At 38.7% G+C, this 22,460-nt stretch overlaps 4 protein-coding genes across 16 annotated transcripts in view; 3 read left to right on the forward strand and 1 right to left on the reverse strand.

The window, feature by feature from the left end:
- Positions 1-371, forward strand: part of LOC126377014 (zwittermicin A synthase ZmaJ) — an 88,537-nt gene extending 88,166 nt beyond the window's left edge. For all 4 annotated transcript variants that reach the window (XM_050024608.1, XM_050024609.1, XM_050024610.1 and 1 more), the window contains one exon: positions 1-371. In XM_050024608.1, coding sequence (XP_049880565.1) covers positions 1-141 — 141 coding nt within the window. In that variant the 3' untranslated portion in view covers positions 142-371.
- Positions 1-22,460, forward strand: part of LOC126376935 (uncharacterized) — a 227,877-nt gene that overhangs the window by 64,036 nt on the left and 141,381 nt on the right. The gene's annotated exons all lie outside the window — the stretch shown is intronic.
- LOC126377079 (alpha-sarcoglycan) overlaps positions 9,983-22,460 on the reverse strand; it is a 64,242-nt gene continuing 51,764 nt past the window's right edge. For 7 of the 9 annotated variants that reach the window (XM_050024734.1, XM_050024730.1, XM_050024731.1 and 4 more), the window contains 9 exons: positions 17,926-18,062; positions 16,920-17,062; positions 16,253-16,401; positions 15,189-15,320; positions 14,682-14,856; positions 14,030-14,277; positions 12,118-12,186; positions 10,891-10,992; positions 9,983-10,577 (listed from right to left, as the gene is read on the reverse strand). In XM_050024734.1, coding sequence (XP_049880691.1) covers positions 10,187-10,577; positions 10,891-10,992; positions 12,118-12,186; positions 14,030-14,277; positions 14,682-14,856; positions 15,189-15,320; positions 16,253-16,401; positions 16,920-17,062; positions 17,926-18,055 — 1,539 coding nt within the window. In that variant the 5' untranslated portion in view covers positions 18,056-18,062 and the 3' untranslated portion in view covers positions 9,983-10,186. Of the gene's footprint in view, positions 10,578-10,890; positions 10,993-12,117; positions 12,187-14,029; positions 14,278-14,681; positions 14,857-15,188; positions 15,321-16,252; positions 16,402-16,919; positions 17,063-17,925; positions 18,063-18,169; positions 18,407-22,460 lie in introns of those variants that run through there. The other 2 variants (XM_050024735.1, XM_050024733.1) reach the window with 2 other exon arrangements.
- Positions 19,262-22,460, forward strand: part of LOC126377026 (inositol polyphosphate-5-phosphatase A) — a 37,275-nt gene continuing 34,076 nt past the window's right edge. For both annotated transcript variants that reach the window (XM_050024639.1, XM_050024638.1), the window contains exon 1: positions 19,262-19,554. In XM_050024639.1, coding sequence (XP_049880596.1) covers positions 19,474-19,554 — 81 coding nt within the window. In that variant the 5' untranslated portion in view covers positions 19,262-19,473. The remainder of the gene's footprint in view (positions 19,555-22,460) is intronic.

The raw sequence follows: 22,460 nt of genomic DNA on the forward strand, positions 1-22,460 counted from the left end.
CAACTCGGCACAGACGTGCTGGGTTTCCAGACACTTTTGGATTACCAGATTAACCAGTACGTCGACAGCAACGGCGACAGGATCTTCGGGAAGGCCCCTGACGATATGAGGGCTGTCGTCTGCTGGAAACCTGTTGATTAGGATGTACAATTATCGCATTTTAGTTTGACCCTTCCAAGGACAATGGCCAGGTGTCATTGACCTTTCTTCGTTAAAAATTCATTCATAATGACATGCAAGTTGAGACTTGGATAACGGCTATAAGAAGTACGGTCCTTGGTCGTGTGTGTTGTCTTTATGCTTAAGTTATAAAGTGATATAATGGTTAGAGGTTGGTCAAAGCCCAGACAAGTGTTTAAGAAAGGAGAAGAAGAATATTGAAGTTTTTTTATAAAGTTTGACATGCGGATTCGGTCGTTATTTTGTTTTTTAAAAGACAAGATGTTATTGGTTAAAAATTTAAACTGGAATTTCGTTGTGCAGTGTGTTCTTTAGCTGAGTCCTGCACCCCTGGGCTGGTAATGTAAGATAGTTTTCCACCTTACATACATACCTACATACATAAACTCACGCCTATTTTCTAACGGGGTAAGCAGAGACTATGGAGTTCCTTTTGCTTCGAACCTTCTCTAACAATAATAAAAATAAATAAAGTATATTTTTTCAACAGCTAGGGATAGATAGAGTATTGTAGTATGTTAGCAATGGATGAAATATTCTTACCAGTGAAAAAAAAGCAACCAGTGATCAAAGAAATACCTGTGAAAATACAATTTTTTTGTATGACATAAGTACCTATATAATAGGCATAATTTATTTAGGTAATAGAAGAGAATTTGCTGATATGAAATAATGAAAAAAGCTCTATTAACAAGTAATAAAAAAAACAAAAATCGATTATTTATACACCTACTTGTTTATGTAGCTAGATATATGCGTTATCACTCACACCCCGGACACTTCATGCATAACACCTCGTTTTACACAGACACTACACGTTGACGTTATCGTACACGCACATCTATGTGTGTGACGTTGACGTCCATACGATTGAAGTCTAAACTATGTCCGGGTTGAGGTAAACCTAGCTTAGACGCTGGTGAGAAGCGGAGAGTTGCCGTTCTGTATGTAGTATTATTCCTTATTCTATGACATTGAAGTTATCGTATGCGCGCATCTGTGTGTGTGACGTCTGACGCCAATACGATTGAAGACTAAAGTAACACCGAGGGGTGAGGTAAACCTAGCTCAGCCGCTGGTGGGGAGCGGAGTTGCCGTTTAGTACGTAGTATTATTCCTTATTCTATAGTATTATAATTATATTTGAACATTAAATTTAATGTCACAAGTACAACATGACGTATTTCAAAAATATAGTGATATTAGGGGTTCTAAGATGTAGTTATTCAATGGCTTAATGATATTAATGATAAGTAATTATAATAAAATAGATTTGGTTGTAAGATATTACAGGGCTAATAAAGTAGACGGAGTAAGATTAGAAAAAGAAGAAGAAGAATAAAGTAGACAAAAATACGAACTCAAAAAGGAGAGTTTAGCAGTAAGGACATTAATAATAATTAATAAATACTGTAATGAGAAATTTTCCAGGCTACATATTTATTTATTTATTTATTTATTTATTAGGTTTGCCAACAGACAAAAACACTTTTACATGTAACTTAACCTATTTACAAATACTGGACTAGTGCTCGTCCAATTATAGGCAAACACAACATGCTACTTTATTAACGCTACAAAGGACGACAATCTACATAAAATAAAGAAACAACAGAGAAATAAATCTTAAAAAGAATAAAACATCACTTAAAGATCACTCGGCCAAACGAACATTCACAAAATTATTTAATATTTTTTTAAATTTAGGTAAGGAACAGGATAGCAAATCGACTTTGGATTCCTTATAAAAGTTATTATGTTCACGACACATTCTAGGTACAACGCTAAAAAATCCAAGATAGGTTTTAAAGTTCCTGATTAAAAAAGGGCGGAAATTTTGTAATCTAGCATTTGATCGTGGTATCGAGAATCTTAACTTAGCCAGCAATTGTGGACATATAATATGACCATGTATAATTTTATACAATAACACTTGGTCCGCAATCCAGCGCCTATCCCTTAACGAAGTAAACTTGAAATACTCGAGCCTTTTTTTATATGATCCAACCACAGATAACTTACGCTGATGTACCGTTGCTAGAAACAAAAATTTCTTTTGAATTCGTTCCAATCTATCGATGTGGCACTTGTAGTGGGGACTCCAAACAGGGGAACAGTACTCCATCAAGCTTCTCACCAAGGATATATACAAAATCATCAAGGGCTTTATGGTCCTGAATTTTTTACAATTGCGCCATACAAAACCAAGCATTCGGTATGATTTTTTAATTATATTGTTTAAATGTGTATTAAATGTTAATTTGGAATCTAAGACCACACCCAAATCCCTAATTTCACACACTTCTTCTAAGACCGTTCCCTCTATTTCGTAATAGGTGCTCAGTGAATGAACCTTTTTAGTGAACTTTATGTGCTTACATTTCCCAATGTTTAAAGGTAGTCTGTTGTCAGAGGACCAAACCGCTAAGCGTGTAACATCTTCCTGTAATAGCCGCGAATCACAATCGTTTTTAATAATTTTACAGATTTTAAGGTCATCAGCAAAAAAGGAGACACTAGAGTGATGAATAATTTTCGATATGTCATTTACAAAAACTAAGAAAAGTGCTGGACCTAGGTGTGAACCTTGCGGCACACCTGATGGCGCTGCAAATATTGACGATTCGTGCCCACCGACCACTACTCTTTGCGATCTACAGGACAGATATGAACGAAACCAAGAAAGCAACATACCATGAATACCAATACCATCCAGTTTTTCGATTAGCAGATTGTGGTCCACTCTGTCAAATGCTTTACTAATATCGGTGTAGATAGCATCAACTTGCAAGCCGCTATCAATTGCCTCTGATAGTTCCTGAACATGGCAAACCAGGTTAGATACCGTAGACATATTACTGCGGAAACCGTGCTGCTCGGAAACAATTTGTGGTCTCAGATGCGCCGATAAAACTGTGCAGACGATGGACTCAAAAACCTTACCTAAAAGTGAAAGCAAGGAAATTGGTCTATAATTAGATATAACCCTGGCATCACCACTCTTTGGTATCGGTATTACATTTGCTATCTTCCATAATAAGGGAAATGTACCCGTCGCCAACGAACAGTTGAAAACTAAAGCAAGAGGTCGTGAAATAGCTTTCACACAATTCAAAATAAAAACAGCGGGTATGCCGTCAGGACCAGCTCCTTGTTGCCTTCTCAACTTCCTGATTACGCTCACAATATCGCTCTCTGTGATAAAAAAGCCTCCCAAAGTATTACTGCAAACAATGTGCTCTGAATTACAATTCTTATTGGAGTAGATATTCTTAGAGGAAGTCGAGGGGTCAGAAACGTAAACGGAAGAAAACTGCTCTGCAAATCCGTTGCATATGTCGACAGGATTCGATAGTTTCTTCCCGTTCAAAATCATTTCACTCGGCATTGTACCAGAATTTTTACGTTTCGCACTAACGTAAGACCAAAATACGTTCATGTTATTGTTTGATATAGAATCCTCTATCGACCGCATATACTTTGAATAACATAATTTAATTAAACAGTGGCATCTGTGACGTGCTAGGTTATATTCGAATTCGTCTAGAGGATTCTTAAATTTTTTATAGGTAATTCTAAGTTTTTCCTTTTCTTTGATCAGTTTAATAAGATTACCAGTATACCAAACTGGATATTGGCGTCGTGTGGATTTACGTGATGGAACATATTTTTCAATAATGTTGCGAATCTTCAAATAAAAATGATCTACCATCCGATTTACGTCATTCTCGCATGAATTCAAAATTGTGTCCCAGTCAATGCTATCCAGTTCCTTATTTATACTAGTATAATCAGCGACAAAAAAGTTTTTCTTATTAACTAACAGTTTTGGCAAAAATCTAATCGATGTAAAATATAATTCTATCGAAAGGGCAGGGTGATAAACATCTATATTGGTAAGAGGATCATTACACATTTCAATATATATCTTGTTCATTGTAGATAAAACGAGATCCAGCAATCTTTCATCTTTATTTCTGATTCCGTTAAACTGTTGGAGATCATGTAATGACATGAAATCGGAAAGAACTTTGCCATAACCTAAGTCATTATCCTTCATGGCCATTTTGCTGCAGTAATCAGAACTGTTAGAACCAGCTAACCAGTCCACATACCGACCTATATTGAAATCGCCTGCAATAAAAACCTCACCATCTTTTAATTTAGAAATAGCACAACTAACATTATCACAGAGTTTATCAAGTTTATCTACAGTTACCACGTCTGGGAGGTAAACAGCACAGATGTGGATATTTACAGGTCGTCCGTGGGTAGTAACTGTAATGGTTACCCATAGATCCTCACAGTTGCTGCTCTCGCAACTGGATTGTCTGTACGAACTGAACCTTTTTGACACAGCGATCAGTACCCCACCCCCATCAAGTTTGGAACTATTTCTAAAAGAGCGATCCCTACGGTATATACTATAATGACTGTGCAAGACCTCTGTGTCCAAAACACTATCATTTAGCCAAGTTTCAGTAATAATAATAACATCGTAATTACTGTTTAAACTAGACAAATATAAACTTTCTAACTTACCACGTATACTTCTACAGTTTTGATAATACAAATTCAAACTAAGCATTTTAAATTAAAAGTTATATAAAACAAGTTACGCTTAACTGCCAACTTAAGAAATCTTTTTCCTAATGTTTTACTCTTTCAGCTCTAGAAGTATGTTATCATTTTTGACCCAAATAATAGGTGAGGATTCGTCTTTCCTTAGCAAAACTCGACCATTGCGCACCCATAGGTACTTAAAGCCCTTTTCCTTTTTGAATGCACGTGCTTTGGCTTGTAAGACTCGATTCATGGGGGATAAATGTTCCGTTACGTATACTTGCTGTTTTTCGCCGCCCATCCCCAAGTGTGAACTGTTTAGCTTATCTGACGGGTTTTTCTTGTTAAACTTCAAACATGCTGTCAACAAGGTGTCCCGTTCACGCGGGGAAGACAGTTTTACAACTACGCTTTTTGGTCTGCTTGACTCAGGGCTCGATTTGGCAACTCGCGTGCACAGTAATATATTTTTCTCTTCAAGCGGACAAGTCACAACTCTTGCCAATTGTACAACAGTGTTAACCAAGTTCTCATTTGGGTATTCAGGAAGGCACTGTATTTCCACGTTGCTATCACGAGCATGCTGTTCAATATTCGCCACTCTTGCGTTTAAGTTTCCCACCGATTCGCGCAATTTAGAGTTTTCTGAACGCAATTCTGTGGTTTCAGAACGAAGTGCCGTTAATTCCTTGTGCATTTCATCATATCTTGAAGACATAAACTCGACAGACTTTATAAGTTCCGGAAGCAGATTTAATTTTTCCCTCATTGAAGAAAATTCCAGATTCATACTTTCCTGTATTGAAGTCCTCAACATGCTGCTGAACTTGGATAACAAGTCTGCCTCAAACTCTTTTAAACGACTATCCGTTAAGGTAATATAGAGAGAATCGACATCCTCGTCGGTCTGCTTCAAAGGTGTTTCACTGTTTCCCCCCCTCTTACGAGAAGCTTTGCAGCCCGGGCATTTCCATGAACTTTTTAATCTTACAGTCAATTTAGAGTATTCGTCTTTACTCATATTTACGCATCCATGGTGATAATAGTTGTCGCAGCCAGTACAGTGTATTTTATCAATAACGCTAATAACACTATTACAACCACCACATAGACTCATCTTTACTATGTACCACGATAATTAATTATCGTTTATGATCGCGTAGCACACTGGTACCGGCCTTCCACGGCTCGTAGAGATGTAAAATTTCGCTAGGTGAGTTCCACAAACTTTGGTCCAGCGGTCAAGCGACCCGCCTCTTCTCACGCAGGTCCCGGGTTCGAATCTCGCACAAACGTTCACTTTTTAACTTTTCTAATTCACTTTTTCAATCTTCCACACCTCCCACGAGCACAAGCGAGACAACGACACCAATTTCAATATGGCGCCAGGCTTATATGACCATCTCCACAAGATAGTACGAGAGGAGCCGATAAATTGACGATTATGAAAATAAAATATTTAAATTAAAATTAAAATAGCAACTGCAGAACACAAAACACGTCCGAGTGCAGCGAGTGCAAAGCAAGAAAAGCATATAGATAGAGCTATAAAGATATTCCTTCGTTTAACCTTCTAATTTCATGGAGAACAGACATAATGCAACTTTTATCTTTGTTTTTGGGTATAAATGATAACCCTTTTTATTACATCCAGGCACAATTACATGTTCCACCCATTATAATTTTGATCAAAATAAAGAGAAGCAATATATGTAGCAACATAATTATATACAATATACATACATACATAAAACTTAAACTGCCTATATACGTCCCATTGCTGGGCACAGGCCTCCCCTCAATCAACCGGAGGGGGTATAGAGCATACTCCTGCTCCACTGCGGATTGATGGAGGTGGTTTTTTTACGGCTAATAGCCGGGACCAACGGCTTAACGTGCCCTCCGAAGCACGGAATCATCTTACTTTTTCGGACAATCAGGTGATTCAAGTCTGAAAAGTCCTTACCAAACAAAGGACAGTCTCACAAAGTGATTTCGACAATGTCCCCATCGGGAATCGAACCCGGACCTCCAGATCGTGAGCCTAACGCTCTAACCACGGAGGCTGTTATTATATTATAAGTATACATAATGCGATTCAAATATCAAGCAACAATTTCTTTTAATATAAGCTTATACCATTAAATTGTATTTTTGAACTCGAGTAATGAAAACATTTGTAATTATTACGTTGAATCTCGATAGCCATCTACATTATTTTTGGGAAACGTAGCCTGGAAAATCCCTCATTGTATTAAAAATCAGGTTGAATATTAGATCTCTAGCACTTATCGCGTGTAAGTACCCTATTGTGATTACGTTGTAACTATTATTTAATACCAGTTATAATACTAGGTTAGATTGTAAGCTAGTATTGTAAATGTACCTATTTAATTAAACTTGAATTGTATTTAAATCACAATTGTATTTTTATTTACTAATTTTGAAAAAGGCTCCTATCATATATTATATTTTATTTATGTGATTTCTTGTAGATCTGATTCGGAATGCATTTTGTTTTTTGACGTGACTTATTGTAGATTTGCCGCAGATGGCATTAACTACTTGGCCGGACAAATGGGGAGCGCTGAAGGCTCTCACCCGCTACAACGTTTAAGACAACAGGCCTGAGGGTGCCCAGTTGGGCGCGAACCTCGGCTCAATGTCTGACAGGAAAAATATTTGAAAGAATTACTCGACCCTAAGGTTCGGAATGCATTCTTGCCGGGCCGGACAAATCAGGAGCTCGGAGGTCTTTGACCTGGTGGGTATCAAATCAAATATCCTTTACACACAAACAAAACATACAAACATTTAGCAACAGTACAAATGGGCGGCCTTATTGCTCTAATTATACAGGACCGCCCGCCGCCCAGCCGCACCGCCGCCGCCGCAGCGTCGCTGCCGCTGTCATCCTTAGTAACACCGTAACGAATACTGATGGGGATGATTCAGACCATGCTTCTGAGTTGATATCAAGTGGAATTTCCTGTCGGAAATTCATGAAAATTTTGGTGTTTCTTTTAATTATACGATGGAAAATTTCACTTGATGTCTGTCAGAATCATGGTCTGAATCATTCCCCTCAGTATTTGTTACGATGTCACTAACACCCTGTATATGATGCTAAAATGTGTTAATATTAAAAAGACAACACTTAAATTGATATTTTATTTAAAGTTTACGTGGGTAAGTATAAATATTATGCTACTAAGTACTTATTCAAAATGTTAACAAGAGAAAGGTAAGTACTATAATTATACCGTCTAGTTAAGTGACTTTATAATATTTCTTATAAAATTGTGTATAAAAAAACAAACTAAAAACCCTTACATACTGGGTCATACATATTCATCACGTTCATATTCCAATATACAACAAACAAACAAACAAAAGTCGCCAGATATGATGAACTAATATGTATAATAGTTACTTTGATATCATATTTGTTAATATTAAATACTTACTTCGGTAAAATCTCTAACATTGGCCCCGATTCCTGCAGACACCGCCTAATTTTATTTTAAGTTAAATCCGTCATTTTCATATCCGTCGAAAAGGAAAGGGACGGATGATTGACAACTCTTAATTTTAGGAAGAATGAGTAAATTAATGAATAGCCCGGGCGAATCAAAAAGGTATGTCGCTGGTATGCAATCCGTTTGACGTGCTGTCTACTTGACTGTGTCGGGTTATTGACTGATGTTAAATTTTTAGACTGTTGTTTTAGATTTGTCCTTAAAATTGACGTGTGTTCCATAAATTTTATGCTTGTCGATTACCCGTCCTTTTCCTTTTCGGCGGATAAGAAAATGACAGATATAACTTAAAATAAAATTAGATGGTATTTACAGGAATTAGCACCATTGACTAGATTTGCGACTAGATTATTTTTAATATTGCCCTATGCCAACATACTCCGTGGCCTAGTGCTTGTTAGGCTACGATCCTCAAAAACAATACAGATGGCGTTATACAGATTTTCCTTCGTTTAACCTTTTAATTTCATGGATAACAGACATATGCATCTTTTATCTTTGTTTTTGTGTTTGGGTCTTTGGTTTTGGGCTTTGTTGTTGGGATGACCCTTTTTAATAAGTACGGTCACAAGCATTAATATGTATACACTTTGGTACCATGTCACATTAAATTTTTTGACAAATTGAACTGTAAGTCTCACTAAATGTCAAATATGTTAGTGCGACAGAGTCCTAAAGTGGGTACATTATATTGCTCATGACTGTACACCCAGGCGCAATTACATCTTCCAGTCATTATTAGATAGCAACAAAATTCTATAATTATATGATCCGAATATCAAGCAACAATTACTTTTATTAAATGCTTCTGTCATTACATTGTATTTTGGATTAATTATGTATCCGAGTAATGAGAAAATAGGCAATTATCACGTTAAATCTGTACACCGCCATCTATATATTGTTTTGGTGAACATAGCCTGGAAAGTCCCTCAATAATATGATATATACAGGGTGTAAGTGACATCGTAACGAATACTGAGGGGGATGATTCGGACCATGATTCTGAGTTAATATCAAGTGGAATTTTCCGTCGCAAAATTAATGATTTTTTTTTTAGTTTTTTTGAATTATTTTCAATTCTATACTTTTGCGATAGAAAATTCCACTTGATATTAACTCAAAATAATGAGCTGAATCATCTCCCCCAGTATTCGTTACGAAATCACTTACACCCCCTACGAGTACATACAGTAGCCATACAAGTAGATATGGGTGTCAGTGACACCGTAACAAATACTGAGGGGGATGATTCAGACCATGATTCTGAGTTGATATCTACCGGAATTTACAGTCTAAAAATTCATGAATATTTTTGTATCTTTTTTAATTATTTTCAGTTCCATACTTTTGCGATGAAAAATTCCACTTGATATCAGCTCAGAATCATGGCCTGAATCATCCCTCAAAGTTTTCGTTACGATGTCACTTACACCCTGTATTATATGAAATTATGAACTGCGTACCTATCTGAGCTATACAGGGTGTTAGTGACATCGTAACGAATACTCAGGGGGATGACTCAGACCATCGCAAAATTCATGTTATTTTTTTTAGTTTTTTTTTTAAATTATTTTCAATTCTATACCTTTGCGACGGAAAATTCCACTTGATATCAACTCAGAATCATGGCCTGAATCATTCCTCAAAGTTTTCGTTACGATGTCACTAACAACCTGTATATATTACATGTATATATTACACTAGCCAATGCATCGAGCCGGATACATCGGGTGTTGGTTATTGAATGGCGAAATCGTGACCCCGCCCACCGATGTAGGTAGCTGGTAGGGTAGTGTAATAGGCTCCTAAACTACCAACATACAACCTCTTCTACTCTTCCCACACCTAGTTTAACAAAACCAGGTTTTGACAGGCGCTTTGCCGTCTCCCGAAAACTCATGTCAAATAGCAACCCCCCCTAGACCATACTTCGAAAGCTCAGGCACATCAATATCATCTAAATCCGCTTTCATCGAGATATATCCGGTTGAATCTGGTTTTATCGGGACATAATCGTCTACACCATCCGCCATGTCGACTATTGGGTCTTTTAAAATTGGATCAAATTCCGAGTTAATGTTCGCTTCGTTGAGTAGTTTTAGAGATTCTTCTAAGACAAGATGGTTGCGGTGTTCCGGGGTGTGGCCGCGGGTTGATGGGGTTTTCTCAGCGGTGGAGCGTCGGTGGTGGAGCGTGGACCCGGCGTATGGAGGCGGCTGTGGGCGGTTGTAGCTGCCGGCGAGGTTGGTGGAGGACTTTGGGCTGTAAGGCCTCACCAGACTGTTATTTGGACTGAAAACAAGGTTTGGTTAGTTACAAATTCAAATTCAAAATGTTCATTTCGGATTTAGTCCATATTACGTTCGCAAGTTCATAAAGAATGATTGGTTTTTGTATATTTTGAAGGCCTAATTAAATAGGGGACGGCTCAAGGTGTCGTCTGAGAGGATATTATTTGAAAGAATGAATCGACCCTAGTGGGCCGATAGCGATAAGCGCCGGCGGGTCGGTATCGGGGTCCTGATGTTAAAAATTGCTTTGATGTGAGCTTTTGACATAATATTTAGCAATTTGCCTAGGCTCTCTGGTCAGAAGTGCTCCTCACCTGACTCCAAGACTCTTGTTGCTGGTGTTATCACCGACCTGCGTCTGCTCAGTGTTCGCGGTACCATAACGACACAGCTCCACCTTCGCAGACTTGTGGGCTCTGAAATAAATTAGCACACATTCGATATCGCGTTTCACGACTGCTTGAAGACTGCATTATTGAATGTGGCGCCATCTGTTGCATGTGGGCGGAACTAGGTGGCCAACTAGTTGGGTCCGCCACAAGCATTATGAAGCTGATTCCAATAGGGTCACGAGTACTAATATGTATACACTTTGAAACCATGTCACATTAACTTTTTTGACAAATTAAACCGAAAGTCTCATTAAATGTTAAATATGATAGTGCGATAAGGTTCTAAAGTGGGTACATGATATTACTCATGACTGTACACACCGATTATAATTTTATTTTAAGTTATCCGCCGAAAAGGAAAGGGACGGGTAATCGACAGGCATAAAATGTATTTTATGAATTTATAAAAATTGATAAAAAGATTCTTCTTTTTTTACGTGATAATAAGGTACCTATTAAAAGTTCAGTGGTGCAATTATGAACTATTAGTTGTCATAATTATAAAATGTATGTTATTGTAGGATAATGGGTGGAAGATGTAATCGAGTCTGGGCGTAAAAAAAAGGTTCATCATTTATACCCAAAAACAAAGATAAAAGATCCATGAAATTAGAAGGTTGCTGGGCACAGGCCTCCCCTCAATCAACCGGAGGGGGTATGGAGCATACTCCACTACGCTGCACCACTGCGGGTTGGTGGAGGTGTTTTTACGGCTAATAGCCGGGACCGACGACTTAACGTGCCCTCCGAAGCACGGAATCATCTTACTTTTTCGGACAATCAGGTGATTCAAGCCTGAAAAGTCCTTACCAAACAAAGGACAGTCTCACAAAGTGATTTAGCCAATGTCCCCATCGGAAATCGAACCCGGACCTCCAGATCGTGAGCCTAACGCTCTAACCACTAGACCACGGAGGCTGTTGAAAAATGACAAACGGAAATGTACATCGCCATCTATATTGTTTTTGAGGAACCTGGAAAGTAGGTACCTCATTTTAGGCACACCTAACTCGCCGTTCTACTTAAATACGTAAGTAGTATTATTTCTTATTATATGACACGAGGCAAACTTCATAAATTTAATCTCAGTTATGTTTGAAACGTAATTTAAGTTAGTAAGAGTTAGTCAATATTGGAAAATGACCAAACCTCCTCCTTCTATAGTCAATGCAAATGTGGAAGATATCGTCTAAGAAATTTTCCGATACCCGGTCACGCCTGCAAATGAAACATCATCATTAATTTAAGAGCCACGCTCTTCTCGGTGTAGCATTCTCCATTCTGGTCTATCAAAGGCCAATTCTTTCACTTCCTTACAAGACACGATGTTCACCTTCTCTTTAATCTGTTCCATGTAAGCTCTTCTTGGTCTTCCCCTTCCTCTCATTCCTTGCAGCTTCCCTTCTATGATGTTTTAATCAATTCGTCGAGTCTTATTAAGGGTCCAATCATCTTCTGTCCATAACATAACATAAATAGCCTATATACGTCCCACTGCTGGGCACAGGCCTCCCCTCAATCAATCGCAGGGGTAATAAGACAATTAAGTGTCCAATCATCTTGCCTCTTCTGTCCTCAATAACTCTTAATATTTGCCTCTTTTCCCTTACTCTTACTAGCACTTCCTCATTAGTAACTCTTTCTGTCCAACTAATTCTTTCCATCCTCCTCCAACACCACATTTCAAAGGAAATTAAACATAAAGAAAGAATTATAATATAAAGAAAGAAACGACTTTACTTCTCCGAATTCGATACACGGCCTGACAAACGGATTGAGTTGTTGTAGTTTGACAAATACACACCGCTCGCCCCCGCACCTCACCTCTCTCTCTTGGGTGAAAGGCTTGCTAGGCGACAGGTGCACTTTTAACTCGCTCTGAGATTTTCATGTAATTTATTGTGATTGTGTGTTTATTCTGTCCTATCCGTGTATGTTGATGAACAATAGAAGATACCCATCATAGTTCGGACTTTTATTTATAAAAGGAGGCCCATCTCCTCCTCATTTGTATGTTAGTGACACCATAACGAAAACTTTGCGGGATCGTTCAGGCCATGAGTCCGAGTTGATAACGAGTAGAATGGAATCACAATAATTAAAAAAAAAGATACTTACTTACAGCAAAAATCATAAATTTAGCCACTTGATCATCATCATCATCTCCCTAGCATTATTCCCTTTTTTCTTAGGGTCTGCTTACCTTGCCTGACGACTTGACAGGTCTGGTTTTTTACAGAAGCGACTGCCTGTCTGACCTTCCAACCCGCGAAGGGAAAACCAGCCCAATACAGGTTAGGTCACATACCTCAGAAAATGCATTTCTCGGGAATGTAAGAAAACTCCGCTTGATATGAACTCAAAATAATGGTCTGAATGATCCCCCAAAGTATTCTATATGTGACCCCCGCTCCGGGTCTTACTTGGCTCAGAGGTTGTCCGTGGCAATCCAGCGCGGTAACGCTGCTAGTGTCATGGGCACTTTTGGGCCGGGTTTGACACGGAGTGGGTTCTAGGTTAAGTAATTTTGAGTTGGGTTGTTTGACTTTTTGTAATTGAAAAAACACAATAATGAATTTTGCGATTAAAAAATACACAAAAAAACTCTATATGTTGTCACTAAGACCATATCATCATCATCATCAGCCCATTAACGTCCCCACTGCTGGGGCACGGGCCTTCCCTATGGATGGATAGGGAGATGGGGCCTTAAACCATCACGCGGGCCCAGTGCGGATTGGTGGTTATTAACGACTGCTAATGCAGCCGGGACCAACGGCTTAACGTGCCTTCCGAAGCACGGAGGAGCTCGAGATGAAAACTTTTTTTTGTGGTCACCCATCCTATGACCGGCATTTGCGAAAGTTGCTTAACTTCATTAATCGCAGACCGAGCGCGTTTACCGCTGCGCCACGGAGCTCCTCATTATTATACTAATACAATATTACAATACGACCGGATACAATATAAATTAAAGTATTTAAATTTATTTATTTCAAAATTTATAAATTAAAGTATTTAAATTATATTTTATTTATTTAAACAACTGTTCAATACTTACATGGCAGCATAATGGAAGCACAGGACAGCAGTTGTAGCGACAACTGCAAGCAACAGCAGCAGTAACGGCACTGCGACAGTTGCCATCAACTGCTTGCTGTAACTTCGGGACGGCAGACCGACTATACTTGGCGCCGACCACATGTGTGTGTCTAAACCCTTGTAAGACTTAGCCTTCTTGCTAGAGTTCGGTATCTCTGTCAAGTACTCGAGGTGCTCTGTGCTGCGTTCCTTGTAGATTGTGTTGTACTGGAAATAATAGGTTAGATTTACAAACTTGAATAGAATTGTTAAAAGTTTTATACAAGCGCCTGACGTATTTTAAACACCAAAGTTGGCTACTGTCAGTTTGCGTTCATAAAAGTTTTAGGCGTTTCGAACTTCAAACGTAAGTAATTTTCTTTTTGGCTACATTTTGCTTGTATTTCCATTTTACTACAATAAAATCCCCACAATACCAAATGCTCGGTTTGTCTGTGGGTGTGGAGTTCGTTTAAAATAATTATAATATTTAGGTACTTGCTTTTTATTCTTATACCTATTATCATTTGATGTTTCTAACTTTTTTTTAACATAAGAAACCCTAAAGTGGACGGAAAGAGAAAAAAAAAATACCTATTACTTGAACGAATTGTGTCAAATGATAAACCTACCAATTCAAATCGGCACCAATCAACAATAAACTCGGCGTCTCTAAACAGTCTCTCCACCGTGGTCCGTTTATACTCCCGAGGACAGCTGGGCAGCCGGGAGAGAGGACGCACCTCCTCACGTAGTCGCTTCAACTCTGAGGAGAACGGCTGAGCACTCCCTAGACGAACCACCAACCTGCAACGCGTCGTTGGCTAGTTAATAGAGAATGTTGTGAAGTTGTTTATGAGATGGTATGAGTGCCAGTCTTTGGCGCTTTTTTGGCCATTATTTATATCTGTGGCGATTTAATGGTCTTTTTTCATAAAGCCAAAAAATATCCATTTGGGTTAAACAGAAGCAATTTATCTAAAAAAGCAATATTGCAATTTTAATTAAGTGCGCAATGCATACACGTGTCAAATAGCAATATTGCTTTTTTAGATGAATTGCTTCGATGTGGCCTTTTTAACTTTTTTTTACTAGTTGTCGTGTCTCGAAACGTGTAAAGATTATGCTAAGGTACATACCCCTCCCCGTCACTAGGTCTAAGCGGCAACCGCGCGCCCAGGTCGATGGCTGACGCCAGGAAGGTGGCGTACAGGTCTTGACTGCTTTCCGTCCATAACTTCATGCGGAAAATGTCCTTCAGTCGGTTCATCCTGGGATAGAATGATATTTTAATTTTGGGACGAAGATCTTAATTAAAATTAGTGATGTAGGTATGTTCTCTTTGATCCTAAAATGGTACCTATATAGGAACAGAGGCTTCCGCGGTTCGCCGGAGGATAAATGGTTCGTCGGTTGATCAATGTTATCACTTCAGAAGGAGTACACACTTGTGTTGATCAGTCCTATCACTTCAGGAGTACACACTTGTGTTGATCAGTCCTATCACTTCAGAAGGACTACACACTTGTGTTAATCAGTCCTATCACTTCAGTAGGAGTACACACATGTTGATCAGTCATATCACTTCAGAAGGACTACACACTTGTGTTGATCAGTCCTATCACGTCAGAAGGACTACACACTTGTGTTGATCAGTCCTATCACTTCAGAAAGACTACACAATTGTGTTAATCAGTCCTATCACGTCAGAAGGACTACACACTAGTGTTGATCAGTCCTATCACTTCAGAAGGAGTACATACTTGTGTTAATCAGTCCTATCACGTCAGAAGGACTACACACTTGTGTTGATCAGTCCTATCACTTCAGAAGGACTACACACTTGTGTTTATCAGTCCTATCACTTCAGAAGGACTACACACTTGTGTTGGTCAGTCCTATCACTTCAGAAGGACTACACACTTGTGTTGATCAGTCCTATCACTTCAGAAGGACTACACACTTGTGTTGATCAGTCCTATCACTTCAGAAGGACTACACACTTGTGTTGGTCAGTCCTATCACTTCAGAAGGACTACACACTTGTGTTGATCAGTCCTATCACTTCAGAAGGAGTACACACTTTTGTTGAACAGTCCTATCACTTCAGAAAGACTACACAATTGTGTTAATCAGTCCTATCACGTCAGAAGGACTACACACTTGTGTTGATCAGTCCTATCACTTCAGAAGGAGTACATACTTGTGTTGATCGCACAGGTCCTCCACGTTGAGGTTGTCGATCTTCAGCTCGAGCTCGTGCCGTGCCATGTTCTCCTTTGCACGCACTTGCAGGGTGAGCAGCACTCGGCGAGTCTCGTAGTCTGCGCTGTTCAGCCCTATAACTTCCAACTGGGAAATCAAAGGACATTATTAATTACATATACATACAGGTTTATTTTTTAAAAACGTAACTTGTTGTAGATTTGCCGCAGGTGGCATTAACTACTTGGCCGGACAAATGGGGAGCGCTGAAGGCTGTCACCCTGTACAACGTTTAAGACACCAGGCCTGAGGGTGCCCAGTTTGGCGCGAACCTCGCCTCAGGGAGTCATCTGAGAGGAAAAATATTTGAAAGAGTTAATCGACCCTAGTGGGTCGATAGCGATAAGCGCTGATTGATGGAAGTCGTCGACCACGCCGGCGGGGTCGGTAGCAATTGGAATACAGTCGTGAGCTCATGTAATAATAAAAATAAATGAAAAATAAATAAATGAATGCAATGATTAAATGAATATGAATATCGTAAAGTGGACTACGTAAGTACCCACACCTCACCGAGCTTTCTCCGTATTCCCGTCTATAATGGTCGAGCCAACTGTGTTAGTGAAAACTGTACTTAAAAGTTCCTGGAGATGAATAATACGAACCGTAATAGGTGATTTGACGCCTCGAGGGGGTGTCCCAAAGATAAACCCAGCGTGGTGTCTCCGACTGTAGATGTAGCGCAACCATGATGGCAACTCAGGTTTACCCAGCATGGATGCATGGAAGCGATACTGCTGATCAAATTCTGAAAAAAATAATAAGTGTATGTACCTATTTGGCATAATCGCTTCGTAGCCTTGGCCTTGAAAAAGTAACAATAAAAAGAATTATAAATTAAAAATCACAGGGCCGCATTTAGTTACTTATTTTTTAGTTTTAAAAATAGAATAGTATTGTAAAAAACAAGTGAATGATAAGAAATTCGTGATGTTCTGTCTATTTTATTAAACGCTGAAAACGCTCTAAAAGTAAAGTGAGATTTACTGCTTCTCAAAACAAGAAATATGAGACATAAATGAACTGAAATACCTGCCTATAACGATCTGATAAGGTAAAAACTGCTGATTTGAGTGGGTAGACCTACGTGTTTATATTTTAATTCACATGATTAAATCCCTAGTTCAACTTAAATGCCTAGTTCAGTTCATTCGTCATAGAACCATCTATTATATTCCTTCTTAGGCATCGTCAATGCCTTTGGGAAAGTCTGGGGCCAAGAGCAAACCCATCAAAAGTAAAAAAATCATAGCATAACATAAATAGTATTAAACTTTACGACGTGGACGTGGGAGGTGTGTAAATATGTATACACACGTCCCACGTCTACGTCGTCACGTCGTATAGTATACGTCCCACTGCTGGGCAACGATTTCCCCTCTATCAACCGCAGGAAGGGGATAAATTAGTACAGTGATCATAAATCATTTGCGGTATTCGGTTCAAAGTTTGTTATTCGTATCAGCGCGTCATAAAATGCCTGTTGTTATTTATGTAAATACCGAAATTAAACGTCAACTAATGAGGGCTATACGATAAAAATGTTTACCAGAACCATGAGGATTCAATTACAATACCTATTTTTTGTGATAAATGTAATGTTATACGAACCTTGATAAGTCCAGTTAAATAAATTGGGACTGATTGGTATTGCAAACATTTCTGTTTCGACTGCTTCATGGACGTGTGTGGCTGCAGCTATGCCGAATAACACGGGAATTATGAATATTTTCAGTTCCATCTTGATTCTGGAAAGTGAAATTCCATAATTTACTTAACTGGAAAAAATAACTAGCTTATTTTAAACTAGTACACAATTTAAAAGGGCGTTGTTTATAACATAAAAGATACGCACATTGCACTAAGATAGATGACCACCTATAAACAAGCGCACATGAGCGCGCGTAAATGAAAAAAACACGACCCAATTCACTAAAATAGAAGCACGACGATCGATTTCTATTTACACTAGGCTACAAAAGGTTATGCTGTGCACTGAATACCTGCCTGCCGTCCGCACATGTGCAGTAGGAACCCCCAGAGATGGATTCTGTCAGAGAATCGATTTTCTGGAAAACGCTTTTCTCCGGGAAATTCACGCGTGCGGCGTGTGCAAGCAAAGATTGCTGGCTGTCCAGTTAATAAGTTCGATAGGAGCTATCCCGTCCTATTTTTTTGCTATTTTTAATCTCTTCTAGTCTACCTACTCTGTGAACTTTCTTTCGTAAGTTGGAAATGAATTAAGTAGGTCTTGTTGATACCTACTTAGGTAATTATTAATATTCTAAAGTATTCATCTGTACTTATAGGTAGGTCCATTAATATTTCCTACAAAAATCGGTAGGTACCTACACGATAGGTATTCTTTATTATTAGATTTTTTTCTTAACATTGACCTATAAGTAGGTATTTTAATTTTAACTACCTATTCTCGATTTCAATGACATTCTGAATAAAAACATAATAAATCCAATAATGTAGAGACAACGACGCCATTCGCTGTCCACTTTCCACAATTTATTGTGATCCCAGTTGAACTTTTTCATTTATTGATATTATAATACGCTAACGACAAAAATAATCAAGTACGGCCCTGAAAATGGAGCGGTGACGTAAAACGAAAAACTACGTCACTGACTATAATGCAGCCAAATAAGAAAGTTTTCATGGATGTGTTTTGCGTTCCGTTTTACGATAGAAAATAATTAATTTTTGGTTGTATTCTGTCATAATATAATTGAATTGCTATAAAAATTGAGAATTAGACCTATAATTAAATGCCTAATTCAATTAACTGAAAAATCAATAAAAACATATATTTTTTTACAATAATTGTAATAAAAATCCAAAAAGACTCAAACCTTTCCTATTTTGTCGGTTTATTGTTTACCGTACGGAAGTGGGTGTGAAAAAAATAAATGTCATTCATTCATTTTACAACTGTCAAACTGGGAGGGCTAGGCGATTTCGCGAAAATCAAATAAATTCGCGATTTACAGGGGAAAACAACAAATGTAACTACAATAATGTTATCTGGGACCATCCTCGATAAGGCGTGTGGGCGCCAAAATCGTTTCCCGTCTAAATAAAGTCGCTTAGCGACGATCAGTCCGCTTGATTTGGCGAACTTGTTTTCACGCTAATTTGTGGTTTGGGATCATGTTGAAATTTAAAAAGATGGGTTCAGATAAAGTGCCGCTGCTCTTGGTTACCGCCAACGTGGGATCTATCTTCGAGGACGTGAGTATTATTGATTTGTTACTAGTTCCATTCGATGACAAACGCGAGTAATTATCGTCTGGTAATTACTTAAATTAAATTATATTGTTAGTTGAATGGGAATGAGATAAGTGTGCCAATTTGTTGTCTGGGGCTCCTGTTCGAATTTCAAACTTCAGATGTATTTTTTTTAATGTTATTTGATGATTGATTATTTTTTAAATTAAATAAACTAGATACAGAAATTCAGGGATACTAATGTTTGAAGTATCTTCTATTCTAAAATGTATTGGGTTTTTGTTAAAATATATTTTTTTAATTAATTTGTTGACTATGAAATCATCTTTCTGCTTCTCGTATAATTGGTAAATAGACATTTCTTGCAAGTGGGTGAGAGTCACAGGTCAGTTTCTCTTGTTGATGGTATCACAGTAGCAGAACTGAAATACATCAGGACAATCCCTCTTCTGAAGTCACTTTATAGCACCAACCAGGTGTCCATAGAGAGACATTCAATCTCTTATTCTTTTGATAGGTATTCATGTCTTTTTCCGATCACTGTTGCTTACTGGGTCAAGAAACTATCCTACAAAAGGTATTCAAGAAAAAAAGAATCTATCTCTGTATCAGATTTCATGAACTACTATTTCTACGCTGTTCTGGGAGCGAATAAAAAACATAGAACACATTCAGCTGTTTGTCTTCCCGGGCACGTTGTAAAAAATGACAGAGGGATTGAGTCCTTAACATTATGGACAATTATTATGGTACAATCGTATATAAGTTTTGTTGCCAACACCATCAATAAAATATTATTTTTTATTATTGTGACAATTTTAAGTTCGCTCTCTCTCTTGCTTCCTCCTTCAATGAGACCCGAATGGAACATGTGTTGTGTGCAAATAAAAAATTATAATTTTTAACAATGTCTTTGACTAAGAACAACAGCAGCGCCGAACGTTTTTCATCATATCCATCTTAGGACTTCGTATCAACAGTGGCTGCATGTTACCTTTGATTACTTGTGGCTCCCCCCACCCCATTAGGGATTACGGGCGTGGCTTTATGTGTGTCGTAAACTACTGATAACAGAATTATCTTAGTAACAATGATTGCTGTAATGGAACTAAAATGGACATTTCATAATTGTGTGGGTGTATTGTTATTTAGGTGTTCGAGCCTACGCTTGAACCACATTGAAGATTACACTTTGACATTCGTTCGTATTTCATTCATTCCTACCGTCTTTCAACAGTGGGAGTGAGTAGTTCGGAGCTAGTTCACTATACCTGTCCTTTTCTTATTTGATGTTAGCAGCGCGTGGCGGCCATTTTCTTCAGTACGCTTTTGATATTCGTAAAGAGCAGATTACGGAGCAATCATTAGAAATAAGTAAGTAAACCCTTTTACTTTTCCTTTTTCCGTTCGGCAAGACCAACGATGACACTCCGCTCGATGTCTTTTGACTCAGCGACGCTTCAAGGCAAGCTTTCGTTATGAAACTGCCTCGATATGTTTTAATGTCGCCTCAACTTTCCGAGTCGTCGTCTCGGGAGACGACGGTAGTCCCAATGAGACGACGGTAGTCCCAATGAGGCGACGGTAGTCCCAATGAGACGACGGTAGTCCCAATGAGGCGACGGTAGTCCCAACGAGGCGACGGTAGTCCCAACGAGGCGACAGTCGTCTAAAGTGAGGCGACAGTGTATCTCAGACGACGTCGTGTCTCTAAATGAGACTCCTAAGTTGAGATGTCAGTAGTTTCAAATGAAACGACGACCCTGTCGCCTCGGTTGAGGCGTCAGTCTTCACAATGTAATGGCTACAAGAAAACTAAGAACAGTTTCTCTTTCCAGAAATGCCGGAGCTTACAACAATGGGTGACTTGGCCATTATTTTACCAACCCAGGATGAAGAACATGCTTTTAAAGCTGTTGTAGAAATCCTAAATAAGCATTTTCCTATAGATTGGCGTAGCTGGCAGGTGATCAATCACACCTTCGAAGAACTTTTTGGAGGCGATCATGTCCCTTCAGCCATAGACACAAAAATACGTTTCGCTATACCGACAACAGAAATGGCTCGAGCATTCGACTCTTCAGCAACATCTCTATCAGAACGAGCGTATAGAGCTATGAGGAAAACCATCTTAACTTGGCCCTTGGGCAGAGCACTATTATACGCCCCACATAGCCTCATGGAGTCTATACATTCACCTTGCTATGACGTTTTTATGAACACTGTTCGTGAACTGAAGTCAAAGTTTACGAAACGGGCCGAAACTTCAGCTATCTTGGAAAGAAATTCCCTAGGAAAAGAACACAGAGAAGGTAGGAAGAGGTGTAATGAAACAGCTGACTCATGTACAAAGCGATCAAAACGCCTCCGAACTCCGGTGGCATCCCCTAATCACGGAGCGTCAATTCCCTGTGAAACGCCAAGGGAATCATCTTATCGGGGCAACGATGACAACCTGTTAGCATCTGTTTTAACTCATCAGATGCAAATCTTCGAAAAATTGGTGAAGATGCAGTCTGAACAGAATGATAATGTCAGGGAGATTTTACATAATCAGCAACAACTACAAGTGACTGCAATCGCATCGACAAGCAATGTCCAAGAAACCCTAGATAGGTCATTCGATTCCGTACCAGACAGCACACAGTCTTCAGATGAAGAAGAAATAATAACTGAGTTGCCTCAACCACCGAAACGGGATAAAGTATTTGTTAAGAAGGAGGAAGAATTAAGAAATAAAATAGCTCAAGCTCAAAGGCAATTAGCTGCTATGCAAAATTCATCGGACGAAAACGATGATAGTGTCTTCGACTTTGCCCCCTCTACAAATGAACAAGAACCGAAGGTTGCTAAAGCGGACCCAACCGCATTGAAACATGCTGTTCATTGCCAAAGGTTCGGTGAAAGCG

This window comes from Pectinophora gossypiella, chromosome 22, assembly GCF_024362695.1.
Source record: "Pectinophora gossypiella chromosome 22, ilPecGoss1.1, whole genome shotgun sequence".
NCBI classification, from domain to species: Eukaryota; Metazoa; Arthropoda; class Insecta; order Lepidoptera; family Gelechiidae; genus Pectinophora; species Pectinophora gossypiella.